The 16,191-nt window shown below is 33.8% G+C and overlaps 1 protein-coding gene across 2 annotated transcripts in view; it reads right to left on the bottom strand.

Moving 5' to 3' along the window:
• lpin1a (lipin 1a) overlaps positions 1-16,191 on the bottom strand; it is a 93,940-nt gene that overhangs the window by 39,668 nt on the left and 38,081 nt on the right. For both annotated transcript variants that reach the window (XM_039748924.1, XM_039748925.1), the window contains exons 3-5: positions 15,383-15,478; positions 3,457-3,755; positions 3,181-3,288 (exon numbers count right to left, since the gene is read on the bottom strand). In XM_039748924.1, the coding sequence (XP_039604858.1) occupies positions 3,181-3,288; positions 3,457-3,755; positions 15,383-15,478 (503 nt within the window). The remainder of the gene's footprint in view (positions 1-3,180; positions 3,289-3,456; positions 3,756-15,382; positions 15,479-16,191) is intronic.

The following is a 16,191-nucleotide window of genomic DNA, read 5'->3' as shown; positions in this document are numbered from 1 at the left end:
ACTGTTAAAAGTACAATTTAGCATTATAAACCCACAAAAGGTATAATGGTTAATAATATATTTAACACTACAAATTACACTAAAAAATATATATTAATGTTTGGCTCACATGGAAGAGGAGATTTACTTAGTAGTTTTGAAGTAATTATTAGCAGCCCTCAGAAAGCACACATGGTGTTGTTTCAGAAGTTATGATGACATGGAAGCAGAAATTACTACTTCATGAATTTGGAAAGTTTTGCTTCCTGTAATATTCAAGTGCTTGAGACCTGATCCGAAGCTTGCTGACGTGAACTGTATTTGAATGTTCTGTGTTTTCGTGCTATTATAGGTTGCTCTGGGGAAATCTTTCACTCCTATACTATTACAGAATGTTTTTACATAACATGCCTGCTATAATTTGGCCCAGAGTGTGTGAAATATGTGTGTGTATGTAAGAACGTGCATTTTTATGGATTTGCAGCCTATGCATTAATGGTTTCTTTCTTTGATGGTGTCAAAATTACACAAAGCTAGAACATTTAAACTAAAACAAATATTCTCAAAATCATGGCTTAATCAATGAAGAAATGCATTTAGGGTTGGTGTGTATCTAGAAGTGCCTTAGAATGAATCATATTCAATAAATCATATTCACATACATGTCAAACAAATAGGAAATGCATGCATGGTTTATCAATGTTTATCATTATGTTTGTTTATCTTTTTCAAAATAAAAAAAATATTCTTAATATGAAATTACCGTAAGAGGACTGTCAAATACATACCAAAACAAAACGAAATACTGTATACGTTTCTTTAATTCTTACCACATGTTTCCCATAACATCTAACATTTAGTACCCAGTAAAATCAGTTTGCAAAACAGGTGCTTAATTTTTATGTGGATTAACTACATTTTAGTTCTTGAGCACACCTATAGTAAAACAGCATCAACTTCTTGTTCTTTCGGCTGCACCCATCACGGGTTGCCACAGCGGATCTTTTTCGTTACATTCCTCTCCTCTGCATCTTGCTCTGTTACACCCATCACCTGCGTGACCTCTCTCACCACATCCATAAACTTTCTCTTAGGCCTTCCTTGTTTCCTCTTGCCTGGCAGCTCTATCCTTAACATCCTTTTCCCAATATACCCAGCATCTCTCCTCTGCACATTTCCAAACCAACGTAATCTTGCCTCTCTGACTTAGACCTGACCCTGTAATGTACTTGTTCCAAATCCTGTCCATCCTCATCACACCCAATGCAAATCTTAGCATCTTTAACTATGCCACCGCCAGCACTGTCTCCTGTTTTTTGGTCAGTGCCACCATCTCCAACCTATATAACACAGCTGGTCTCATTGCCATCCTGTAGACCTTGCCTTTCACTCTTGCTGGTACCTGTCTGTCACAAATTACTCCTGACACTCTTCTCCACCCATTCCACCCTGCCTGCACTCTCTTTTTCACCCCTCTTCCACAATCCCCATTACTCTGTACTGTTGATCCCAAGTATTTAAACTCATCCACCTTTGCCAGCTCTACTCCCTGCATCTTCACCATCCCACTGTCCTCCCTCTCATTTATACACATGTATTCTGTCTTGATCCTACTGACCTTCATTCTTCTGCTTTCTAGAGCATATCTCCACCTCTCCAGGGTCTCCTCAACCTGCTTCCTACTCTTGCTACAGATCACAATGTAATCAGCAAACATCATAACCCATGAGGGCTCCTGTCTAATCTCGTTTGTCAACCTGTCCATGACCATTGCAAATAAGAAAGAGCTCAGAGCCAATCCCTGATGTAATCCCTCCTCCACTCCTATCACAGACCTCACCACTGTTACACTTCCTTCATACATATCCTGTACAACTCTTACATACTGTACTTCTCTGCCACTCCCAACATCCTTGTACAATACCCCAACTCCTGTCGAGGCACCCTGTCATATGCTTTCTCCAGGTCCAGAAAGATGCAATGCAACTCCTTCTGGGCTTCTCTATACTTCTCCATCAACATCCTCAGAGAAAAGATCGCATCTGTGATGCTCTTTCCTGGCATGAAACCATACTGCTGCTCATTAATCATCACCTCCCTTCTTAATCTAGCTTCCACTACCCTTTCCCATAACTTCATGCTGTGGCTCATCAATTTTATCCCCCTGTAGTTACTACAGCTCTGCACATCCTCCTTGTTTTTCTTTATTCACCATTGATAGTTTCAAGCAATACAATGTCAATTACAATGTGGGTTGAGTTGTAAAGGGCAGCTTCGTATAAATATTTCAGACCTCATACAGTTGTGGTGATTGTATTATTTTTGCATCCAAATCTTTCTTCAGACACAATGGTTCTGCCTAGCACAGAATAATTAACCTACTCATAATCCAATGTTGCTTTGTTTACATACAATATATAAACACCGAAATTATAGTGAAACCACACCTTCTACAACATCATGAAAGTTCCTTTAGAGGAAACCAACAGCATTCAAACAATTTTAGACACAAAATTGCATCAACTGGAGATGAAAAGAATATTTACAAATAATAAATACTGAAAATAAAACACTTTGTTATTTTGGATATGAACAACTTTACATAGGTTTACAGTTTTGAACAATGTGGATGGTGATTTTGTGCTCTATTAACTGAATCTATCTATGGTAAAAAGTAAAATCCAACTCAAAAAAAGTAAGTGGACTGAAAAAAACACATTTCTTTAGTCCACAGATATCTTTAGACAAGAAACAACAATTTCAAGGGTTGGTGAAAATATGACAAAGGTAAAAATACCTAGTACTGTAAATCAATTCAAAGTTCATAGTGTTATCATGTGTACTAACATCCATACAACCTTATATGGATGAACTACGCATATCAGATTAGATTTTTTAACTTAGTCATGGAAGCTAATCTAATACAACAATACTGTCCTGTAAACTCAAAATGAACGCTTGAAAGAATCAAAATGTTGATGAATATAGAAAAGAAAAATACAATGGATATTTAGTAGTTGTGTTAAAAAATTTATATAGTCTGATTTTAAATGAAAAAAAACATATTCATTGGCATTTAAAATGTTTTATTCTACACATATTTCCTCCCCAGCAAATATTTAGATACAAAAAAGAGCATTTTTCAAATGTTTATTTAAATAAGAAATCTGATTCAATGAATGAATGTTCTGTTGAGCTTACCTCTGAAATGGTAACAATTCTGCATCACAATAACTATTACTCATCCTGCCAATAAATTCAACATTTCTATTTGCTTTTACTTCATTATCAGTGCCTTGTATAGAAGACCTGGAACAACACAAAAATAAAGTTGAACTTATAAACAATACTGAATGTAAACATGTACGTAAAATGTGCAGAATAAAGCATTAATACTTTGTATCCCAAATATTAGTTTCAAATATGGTGTTATTTAATATGTACACAAAATATATGTAGTGATAATCTAAAACCAACCTTAAGGTATCTGTTAGCTCTGTGTCATCAGAGCTCATTTCAAGAGGGAACATGTCTTCACCTTCAGAGTATTCTCCATTATCCTCTCTTTTCAAAGTGTCCATCTTTGACTTGCGCCGCTTTTTTCTTCTCTTTTTAGCTGAACTGCTGATTACTCCGCAGTCAATTCCTAAGTTAGCAGTGTAAAAAGCAGCACTGGAGTTGGAGGGTTTGAGAGAAATGTTCATCATTTGAGCTTCCATTAAGGCAGCCCCTTCAGTGATAATTGGTGAGGTAGCAAGGTGTGAAGGGACAATCTCCTATCATATGAGAAAGACAAAATGAATAGAAGGGGGTGATGAATTTGCAAATGCACCATTTCTATGGATTTTTACTATAGCTGGAGTTACTACACAATGTTTTTGCTCAGATAAAAAATACTTCTTAATTATAGGTATTTGCATTTAATTACTACTGGGGTTATTCCTTGACCCTTCAAGAAGGGCACTGTCAAAATATTACAGAACAAAAAAAATATGAGGCATATGCATGTCATCACATAGTTAAATTAAATATTACTCTGAACAGTTTGTTACTTTGTAATTACACCCATTTGTTTTCAAATGCTGTTAGCTTTGCTGTTTACAATAAGATACGCTGTATTATACTTCTTGTGAATTTCTATTTGGACAGTACCCAAAATATTTTATGTTCTGATAATTTAGAACACAGCAGTGTATGTGCTTAGGTGACTACTAGATACTGGATGTTGACCTGCTTTTTTGCAGCTTCAAGCTCATCTCCTTAGGCATTAGGCCAAGTTTTCATGCCATAACTGTCATAAATCATAGCAAATTAAAATGTGCAATAATCTGTTGTGATTAAAAATTTCAACATATTTGGAAATAGTTTTACTTTTCGGTAAGTGGTGTTTCAATAAAAATAAAGCATGAATAAATAAAAGATGTTAAAATAGAAAAAAACTTAATTTCATATAGACAATTATTATTATTTGTCAGGATGTATAGCTTATTAATCCTCTTAGCTATGTAAACAAGAAATATACAGGTTCTTCTTTTTCTGGCCTTCTGCAGTATCACAAAGCATAAGGCAATTCAAAGTAAATCCTGCAGAGGGCACTATTTACAAACATTAGATTAAACTCTTTTGATACTCTGTACAAATATATGCCAGTAAAATGAAAATAATTAAACCATGAATATGCCAGAAAGAAAAAAAAATAAAATGGTAATCACTTAAAATTTTCTTAAACTGTTAGCAAATGTTTATTATTGTCATTAATGACTTTCACGTTATTGTTTAGCATTTTAAGTCATTTATAAGTCAGCATTTTAGCCATTTTAAAATATTTTTGCATCCCTGGGTACCTGTAATTCACTACCACTCTCCTTGGTAATAATCTGGTTAAATGTATAACTCAGAAGAGATGGTGGTGCAGTGGTAGCACTGCTGACTCGTAGTAAGTAGACCAGGGTTCATGTCCCGGGTCCTCCCCACATGGAGTTTGCATGTCCTCTCTGTGTCTGCATGGGTCCAAAGACATGCAGGCTAAGTGAATTGGTGATACTAAATTGGCCCTAGTGTGTGGTTGGGGTGGCTGGGGGTTTGTGTATTTGTCTTGTGATGAACTGGCTCCCTGTCCAAGGTTTGTTCCTGCCTTGCACACTATCTTATCTGGGATAGGCTCCAGCAGATCCTTGAAACCCTAATCAGGACTCAATCGGTTAGAAAATGAGTGATTTTACAAAACAGGAATATGGCAGTATTACAGTGGTATAAACATACTGATTTAAATCCAAAAGACAGTAAACCAGTTTCTCATCGTAAAATACTGTTGTTTGAGCAATTCTGTATTCCATTCAATAAACTGTATTAAGTATTAATTTTACACATTTAATCTACATAAAGGTCTTTAGGAACACTGAATCTAAATTCCATTGGTAGGCAGTTATACTATACTATACTATACTATACTATACTATACTATACTATACTATACTAGATAACAATGATCTCTTCAATTATTTTTTTAATATTGTATTTCAAAGCAACTCTAGAGCAAACGACAATACATTCAAAAGCAAAATCAAGTAATCAACTCTATTTTAATCAATGGACATTCTGTAAATTCTATTGTCCATTTACTTTAACTGTCTAATTTATATTTCAGTGCTCAGGGCACTGGCTACTGTCCCAACAGTATCATACTAAAGGCAGAAAAACCTGAGTGCTCAGAGAAAAACATACCGACAGGGAGAGAAAGTGCATTCCCTCCACACAAAGTAACCAGACAGGTATTTTAATTTGGTCTAAATGAGAGGCCTCGGCACTAACTAACAGCTCCAACTAAAAAATATTATTTATTTGCAAATGATTTAGCAATATTAACACAAATTTGCATATCAGAAATGTCTTATTTACATATCAGAACTTCATTAATGATCAAAAAGCAAACTGCAACAGAAGTCTAGTGTAGTCAAACAGCATATGCCAATTAAATAGTATACAGCCTTGAAAACTGAAATTTGAAATGACAAGGAGCTTGACAAGATTCCATTATTAATATACAGTAAACTAAAACCTGCATTCCTATAATCTGTTTAAATATAGGTTTTTTGCTATTTTTATTAAAGTGATTTAAACTGCGTAGTTCAATTATATGTTCTATGCATATAGTTGTGTATGGTATTGCCAAAGTACGCAATATCAAAAAATGAAATTGAAAAAATTTGTAAAACAGACAATCCAGGACTAATAAAGTGATTCAGTATGAAGTGTGTGTTAACCCAGTAGGAGTTATTGCTTTTATATCACATGAGGTTATACCTGATTTTTATAAATTTCAATCTGTGTTAAACATACTGCTAACTTTGGATGCTCTTACATGAATACAACAATTTCATACAGATTATATGGTTAGAATTGGCCTGAGAACTATTAAACCTTGAGCATATTTCTTATATATTTAGGACAAACCACAAGACACTAAATCAAAATAGAAATAACAAATGCATACATTAATCCAATTTTGTCTCCAAGGTTTGGTATGACATTAATTATAAATTAGATAATAAGTTGTAGGTGATATTAAATTAATTTAAAAGTAAAATAATCTTTCGTGGTAAAATTATATTCACAGAGATGTGGAAAGTGGTAGTCTCAATAAAAATATTTTTCAATATCACCATTGTCAGATTTTTGTTGATGAAATGATTTTCAGATACAAATGAAAAATATTTTAGATATATTTGAAATGTTTTTCATCTTTCACAAGTTTTAGAGAATATTTTAATCTCACAACGCAGCTCTTACCACATTTATAAATTAGGAATTTCAGCCTGATGTTCAGTCACATACTGGACCAGTAATATCATGTAAAGGACATTATATACTACTATCCTACAATGCAGAAAATGCTACCATCTTGTTCGTTTGGATTATAAGGTAACTTTAAATTCTACTGACCATATCATTCTAGCACAGAGGTCTGAGTATTTAGTTGGGCTGTAAGACATTGCTTTTGACTGAACTCATACTTATCAAATTCTTTTTAATATTTGCGCTCTGCCAAGATGGAAAATAAATGACAGGCTACAGCTGGTGAAGAAAAGGGCCAGTGGATAAAAAAAGAAATTAAAACAGGGGAAAGGCAAAGAGCCTTGCAAAACAGACTGTAAAACATTCAACAAATATTGCTAAAATATCTGAAAACCTTAGTTTAAAAAAAAAAAAAGTGGTGTGGCTTGTTTTCAAAATCCACAACTTTAAACATGTAATGCACCAGAACACTAACTTAAATACATTTATTTTTGAAGATATCACTTACAATTATAACTACAGTATGTTAATTTCCTTTTCCTTGCCGTGAACTTAGCTGTACATGCCATGAGAACCAAATGATACTACTTTAGCCACATTTTTAATTACCCAAATAAACAAACTATAGTGGATGAATGAAAATTATTCATCGTTAAATCTAGAAAAAAAGGTATTTTATTGAATGGCACTTATAGTATGACCACAGTGATGACGCTTAATTCAAAGACATCAGACTATAGCTTTTAAATTTCCAGACTTTTTAAAAAATATTTTTAATAACAAAAGGTAAAAAATAAACCATGGTATTTCCTCATTTTGGTGTATCATAGTAGCATCTGATATCACAACTACTTATATCAATTAACACTCCTGGCTTTACAATGAGAACTCTGGGAGGATTAGAAACAAAACATCATCAATGACAGAGTGAAATTAAATTTTAGTACACTCATTCTTCAAAGAAATTGTCAGAAAAGTTCAATTTTCGTTGAGATACTGTATCTAGATGAAGTTATTTAAATGCCAGCATGGTCACTCATGACACACATTCACATTACTGGCTTAAGTGAGCCTTTGCAAAAGCAGCTAAATTCTTCTGCTGCTTCAAGTGGTACCAGGTAAGCTTAATGATTTTTGTAACCACAAAAGTAAAAGAAAACAAACAAGTAAGGAAAGCAGTCACTTAACTTCAAATATTTAGAATATAACTCAAGAGGGGAGGAGCTGTTAGCTACTATTCATACAGTGAATAAAAATACTGATTAAATGCAATACACTAAAAATAACTTAATGATTGCATTATCTGCATATTATAATAATACAACTTTTATCTAACACTATAAGTTTTCAGAAAAGTGTCACAATGACCTATCAATCATGATCCATTGACGCCAACAATTTTAGTTTGAGACTTCATAGATGTTAACTTTTTAATCTGGTACTTCTTAAAAAAAATTACATCTAAAAAATATGAAGTACATCCTACAGTTTTTGATAATGATACAGTACCTCATATAAATGATGGTATTAAAATCCAGAGACTGACAAATGCCTAGCCTCTGAGTGCTGTTATTCCTCTTCCAAAATCTACTGTACAGTATATTCTCTGTGGAGGTGTGGCTGGGACTCATACATAGGACAAGTACAGGGGCCAGTCATAAATACTTGGTACAGACCAAATAACAATTTAGTATTTTTATTCCTGCCTAAAATACTGAAATTTTCTTCCCACCAAAATGAATGTTTCATTGTTTACCATATAAAGCCATTAAGTATAGATTAAAATCTGATTTGAGGGATTTTTTTATTCACAATATCTGTGGGATTCACTTCTTTTAAATGACAACTTTCTATACTATAGAAATACTTTTTGCTTAATAATATGGTGATAAAATGTATTAACACTTTAATACTACAAACCACACAGGTACATATAGGGTGGTCCAGATCTAATTATGCAATTTTCATTACACTATAACTTATTAAGTTTATTACATAGAAAATCACTCAAAAAATCCCGGACCATCGAGAAGTGTGCAAACTGACGACATGAAGAATTGTCTTTGCGCCGAACTGGAATTGTCCTGCATAAATCAAAGTCATCCAGACGATCTGGATCTGCATAATTAGTTCTGGACCACCCTGTATAGCAAATATAGATGCATATTTAGCATAAAGCAGTAGTAGGTTTTGGTCCCATTTTATCCATTATGGATGCAATGAGAAGTAAAACAACATGACACCTTTTATTGGCTAACTGAACAGATTACAGTACAACTTTCCCGAAGAAGTGGCCTGAGCTTCCTGGAAGGCTTGCATATTGTATTCTGTTCAGTCAGCCAATAAAAGGTGTAATTTTGCTTCACCTCTCACAGTATGACACAGATAAATTAAAAATAAAATAATATTTCAACAGCCACATTGAAATTATTTACATACATACATGCATACTAGATTCAAATAACACCACCACCTGTGTGTAATTCTCATTTTTTACTTATATATTATACTTCCTGAAAGTTAATACAGATTCTTCTGATAATTTTCAAATCAGACTCAACAGAACACAATGGGGAATCACAAGAGAACAATTAATTGAGATTTTAACAAATTATACAAACTTAACTCTCTTTTTTCTATTTCTCCTTTTTCATCTCCCACCTCTTCTCTTCTGCCACCTAAAAACTGAACAACTTAAACCCTTTCCAAATAATTTCCTTTTCCTTGCCGTGATCTTAATAAATGGAGAACATTTAAACTGAGCAGTATATGTATTTATCAGAAAGTATGGGTGTACATGAGGTATGGCAGGCCTCTGTTTGAGATCCAAGTGTCAGAATCAACCCAGGTGACCTTAGGGCCATTAACCAAGCATTTTCCTTTTCTACTGGCCTTTCACGCCAATTCTCTTCTTAATTGCTTTCAGTTGTCCCTTAAAGAACTAATTATTTGAAAAATCCTTATACTACATTCTGGACTTTTTCTGCCCCTCTGCTCCATGTGTTTTAAAGACATTAGAAGAGTGCTATAAATCATGGAGAGATCAGTTCAATTAAAAAAAAGGAACAAAAGACCTAGCATTTCATATTTTGACTTTGGCTAACCACATGAAAAAGAATATTTGTTTTGTTCTTCTTAGGGTTGTTTTGTTGCTGTTGGTACTGTGGTACTGCTTGTGTTTCACCATAACCTCTCATCCAATCCTCTCTATAAAATCATGTTTATGGTGTGACAAGAGCAGATTGCAGGGATGTAAACAACTTGTGAAGATATGGTCACTGCAGGGACATTGCAGTATACCTACCTACTGTCAAACTGTGTCACAATCTTTACTTCTTCAATTGTTTCTTTGGGAAAGGGCTCCAAAACCACACTAGCGTTCTTTGGTTTGGCCAGATTCTTCAAGGTCCTTGCAATAAGGAGCATTCTGTTCTGGTCTGCATGTGAGTTGTGAACTATGACGGTGTAATCAGTACTATAAGTCAAAATATGTTACTAAAATGTGAATTGCTAACTGCAACAGTGCTAAACATGGTCATTATAACATTATTTTATATTATTAGATAGATGAAAATACAAATACTATAGAACAATAATTCACTTTTACTGAGAGTTTTCTTAAGTCACTTCCTGTAATTATATTCAATCAAAATCAAAATGTCAGTCTTTTGTGTACCACTCCTTCTTTATAATTTACATCTGTAATTACATGGTTATCATATCTAATGTAACCATATACAATTAAGCCAAATCACATTTACTTGACATATGTATCTGCAGTGTTTGGATGGAGAGCAGAAGAAGAGGTTTCTAAACACAATCATCACTTTTTTGTGTATGCTTTGGAGTTTGCTAGTCCCCTGTGTTTATCAGGTCAGCGCAGAACACAGCACCTACCACTCTGGCGTTAAAATGGAAACAGGCTACTTGTAATGACCCAATATGAAAATGTTAAACGAAGATGACCTGCTACACTGCCATAGAAAACATTAGCGTTTTGCATGACCCCAATGATGTGACATGACTTGTGAAAGAGAATGGTAACACTTTTTCATTCATGTCATAGTCACCACACCATTCGCGTTCTGAAGCTTTATCACTCTCAATTCTAGCCTCCTTCGAACGGCTTACCTGTCAACTGCCACTGCCCAGTTCAATTCCTCTCTTTTTTTTCTGCTTACTTGATTGCTTTCTGCTGTTTATGATTAGAAAATGTATTTGTATTTAGATTTGTTTTAAATATCGTCACTACCCTTTTCTGACCAACTCCAACTATAATCTGATCACTATGCATACAAGATATATCAGAGATATTTTTTTATTTTTACATTTGTTACACACCATAGAAAACCTTTCACTTTAGATGCTCTTCTCTTTACCTGAATGCAAACAATTAAGCCAGACCTTGCTTCAATAATTTCTTATGCCTAGTCATGAAGATATTTAAATGGTCTTTTCTTATTAGACAAAAACTCTTGTCTCAACGTCTTAATTTGTTTAGAAATTCTGAACACATGCATGGAAAAAGGATTCACAGACAGCAACAAGAATTTAATTTTAAATGTTGCTCCTCAAAAGCTGAACTGTGACACAGTGGGCGACAATGCTGCCTCACAGCACCTGTCTGTGTGTAGAATGCATTGAATTCTGTTGATTAGAAAAAGTAGTTTAGGATTGAGAAAGTACTTCCTTAATATAATATGACAAGACCAAACTGGATTTATTAAAGGCAGACACTTAGCTTCCAATCTTCGATGCCTGTTTGATGTAATATATTCACCAGCAAAGTCAAACACCCTGGAGTTATTATCGTTGGATGCAGAAAAAGCATTTGATAAGATTGAATGGAACTACCTGTTCATTACCTTAGAGAAATTTGGATTTGGCCCGAACATTTGTGCATGGATCAAACTACCAAAATACCAATCCAGAAGGTTCAGTTTGTATTAACAACATTAATTCAGATTACTTCAAACTAGAATGTGGTACTAGACAAGGATGCCCCTTGTAATCACTGTTTTTTGCAATCGCCATTGAGCCACTGGCAGTTCACTGTTGAAATGCTTATGAGGGGATTATCAGAAAAGGGCATGAACAGAAAATTTCTCTATATGCAGATGATATGGTACTGTATATATCAGATCCACAAAATACTGTGCCTACAGTCCTAATACCACTTACAGAATTTCAAAATATTTCTGTTCTCAGAATTAATTTGAATAAAAGTGTGCTCATTCCAGCGAATTCTCAATTACAAAATATTAGATTGGACACCTTACCTTTTATCATCCCAGATCAGTTTAAATACCTAGAGGTAAACATCACAAGTAAACATAAAGCTCTTTATCAACAAAAGTTTGCCTTTTGTATGAAAAAAAATTAAGCCAGACTTGCATAGATGGTCTACCCTTCATCTCACTTTAGCTCGAAGAATTAACATTGTCAAGATTAATATCTTTCCTAAGCTTCTTTTTCTATTTCAAAACATTCCAATATACAGATATTTAAAAGAAATTAGATTCAACCAAATCTCATTAATATGGAGTTCAAAACATCCACCTATCATAAGGGCAACCCTACAATGAACTAAGGCAGAAGGTGGCATGGCTCTATCTAACTTTCAATTTTATTACTGGGCGGCGAATATACAAGCTATAAAAACATGGATATTGACACAAATAGATGAACATACACAGGCTTGGTCCACAATAGAAATAAAATCCTGTAGTACTTCTTTATATTTTTTGCTTTGTACCCAAATATACTAACAACCCAACTGTGCTTCAAACACTGAGAATATGGAACCAATGTAGGAAGTATTTTAAGATAGAGAAGCTTTTATCTGTGGCACCTCTGCAAGAGAACCACCTTTTCCCACCCTCTAAAACGTACACTGTTTTTAATGTCAGGAAAACATTTGGGATTAAATCACAGAGATCTGTACATAGAAAACGTCTTTGCATCCTACGAACAATTACACTCCAAATTTATTTTTCCAGCAGCATATTTCTTTCACTACCTTCAAATTAGAAACTTTGTTAAATAAAACCTGCCCAATTTTCCTCACCTCCCACCTACCTCTATGCCGGAAAAAATATTGATCAGTCTTGAGGACTCAGACAGCATCTCCGTAATATATAAAAACATTTTACAGTCCCTCCCTTTGAAAGATCCCAGAGTATAGTGGAAAAAAGATCTCTCATTCAACATTTCAGAAAAGGAGTGTAAGGTAGCAATGCACAGAATTCACTCTAGCTCCATATGCACAAAGCATACAATTATTCAACTTAAAATTATATATTGAGCACATCTGTCTTGTTTAAAATTGTCCAAAATGTTTCCAGGGCAAGATCCAACCTGCGAACATTGCAATCAAGTTCCAGCCTCATTGGGCCATATGCTTTGGGCGTGCTCCAAATTAACATAATTTTGGACCAAAATCTTTAAATGCCTTTCAGACAGCCTTGGTATCACAATCCCTCCTATTCCATTAACAGCTGTGTTTTGTGTACTTCCAGATGGGAGAAGGACAAACAAACTGTGATTGCCTTTACTACACTATTGGCAAGTAGACTTATCTCGCTCAACTAGAAGAATCCTAACTCACCTCTTTTAAGTCAGTGGGTAACTGATGTTATATACTATTTGAAATTTAAAAAAAATCTAATTCTCACTTAGAAGATCTATACAAAACTTTTTCAAAACCTGGCAGGATCTAATCAATAACATTTTAGAATAAGCATTTAAATTGAGGATACAAATTCTTTTTTTATTCTATTTATTTTTATTCATTAATTAATTTATCTTTTTACTTATTTTTACTAGTTTAAAGTTTTACTCTGCTGGTCTAGCTCTCTTTCTCATGGGTGGGGGTTGATTTGTTTCGAACCTAGTTTTGTTAAACTTGAACTGCTTGTATGGAATGTTATTTGATTTTAATAAAATCAATAACATCCTAAAAAAAAGTAGTTTACAGGTAACTAAACACAAAGCCATCAAATAATATAGAAGTTCAGTCTAGCACAAATTAGTACGTACATGATACAGACCAATGGTTTGGTGGATAATTATAATCTTACAGCCTCAAACCTGCATGTTAGTTTCACATACACAAGACTGCCCAACACAGTCAGTTGATTTCTTTATGGCTGGTGTGAGTTATTTTTAAATGTCCCGCACTGAATTGCTTAAATTGATATGTAAAATGATCATTGTAATTGCAGGCAATTAAATGTATTTAGACTCCTTGAAGTAAAATTAAGAATCAAGGAAAATTTAGATATTTTTTATGCTGCTTTACATGTATAAGCATGTGACGCAAGTAACAATCTGAAGCAAATACCAAATTGGACAAATCATTGAATATTAAATTTAAAAAAAGTCAAAGATTGTTCTAACGTTCCAAATCTAGATCCATAATTTCCACATAGTAATATTTAGCATTTACCAATTTAAAATTCAAAAAAGTTCAAATAACATTCCTTCTCTCTGCAATAAATATAACTCTCTCATTTGGGGGTAGACAATGGTGTTAATTACAGTCAAATACCAGGATAATGCAGCTCAATATAAGTGGCATTCACAATCAGTTCTTTTGCTGAATGTTAAGCTCTAGCCTGACGCAATTTGCAGCCTTTAAAAAAGTACATGTAACTTGAAGCCTTGTTCATCTCAGGAAAAATTAAGTTGCACATCAAGAGCAGTGGTGTACGTGCCTCCTTGTGTCCTATTTGGCTTGTTTATTTAGCTCAATTTTCTTATTGAAATGCACAGCATATTTCGGTCAAGGTCAAATGCAATTCTTATCCTGTTTCTCAGGCCATAGTCATTTCAATTATTCCAATGAACTATTGCTAAATTACTGAAGACATTTGTTCTGCAACACTAAGAAAATACATATCCTATAACATCTTCTGCTGTCTGCAAGTATTAATTCTTTACAAAAATAAAGAAGCCAAAACTGTCAGAAATGGGGAGGAAAACAGGAGGAAAAAATGGACATTCAATAACTGTGAACACACATATAAATTGCAAATAATAGCAATAAAATTATTTCTTAAATTAATTATTCAATATCACATTAACAAAAGAGAAACAGAAAAAAACTGAATTATAGATTAACTTTAGCATGTCAGCTTCTACACAAAAAAATCTGTGTTTTAAAAGTGTATTGCACTGCAATGACACAGCATAGCACTGCTTCCTCACAGGTCCAGGGACCTAGTTTCTATTCAAAGTGCAACCATTGTCTTCAACAATTTCCTCCTGCACGCATTTTTGTTTATCTTTGGTTCCTTAACACAACATAAAGTCATGCCTGTTAGGTTAATTAGCTCTTTAAATTCACTTTATGTAAATTTGGATGCAAAATCCCTCAAGATATACAGACTGCAGGTTGATGAATAGTTTCAGCCTAATTCTGCCAAAATAAGCTCTCACTCTCCAGGACCATTTATTTGAAATGGCAGAGTTGGGAAATGGTTGAATAAATATTGATAATTTGTTCATATTTAATAAATTTGCCAGTAATAATTTAGTAGAGTTGAAAACCTAACATCACAAAACCGAAAAACTCTTCAAAGTAAATACGAGTATGGTACTAGCCTACCTTATCATCTTCTGTCTCTTGAACAAAGAAGGCTTCCCCATTTTGCCCAAGTTTCATATGCAAGTTAATGGGCTCTCCATTTATTTCAATATCCACCTAATCAAAGACGGAGAAACACATATGGTAAAAAAAGAATCAAATCTCAGTATGTACTGCACATAATAAATTTTAATTACTCATTTCTAGCCACTAATCCAGAGGAAATTGGAAACTGAACTGATATAAATATAAAGTATTTATTGTGATGATTCAAGCTACTATAAAATATTCGATTTAAAAACGGTAACAAATGCAAAAAATGTAATGTAAAATTGAGAATTTTTGGCATATATCCCTTTCAGATATATTAATCTAAATTATGTACCTTTTTTTAGAAAATTGAGGGTGTTATTTATAAAGCAAACACATCCTATGAAAAAATTAGTTATGTGTCATCAGTGAAGGCACAATTCTGATACAAGGACCTGAAATAAAGCCAACAGTGACTGGCACTATGCATCTTCTAGCAGGGCTGTATAGCCAGAGAACATACTGTACTGTAACTAAGAGTTTGTTTGATGGAATGCAACTCTGTGATTGTGTGGCACTGAACATTTCAAAGTACTTAAATAGGTCTTAGAAGGAAATAATACTGGTGAAAATTTCTGTTGATATTTAATACTTTTTACGGGAATATTCATATTACTTCTAATTAGCAGGCTGTAATAGAGTAATTATTTTTCTTGTCAGTTTTTGCAAATTATTTAGAGTAATGCCTAGTACAGTAGTAAACTATTACATATACTCCTCCCTGATAACTCTGGCACTCT

The sequence above is a fragment of the Polypterus senegalus genome, chromosome 3 (assembly GCF_016835505.1).
Source record: "Polypterus senegalus isolate Bchr_013 chromosome 3, ASM1683550v1, whole genome shotgun sequence".
NCBI lineage: Eukaryota > Metazoa > Chordata > Cladistia > Polypteriformes > Polypteridae > Polypterus > Polypterus senegalus.
This window is presented reverse-complemented; position numbering and strand designations above follow the sequence as displayed.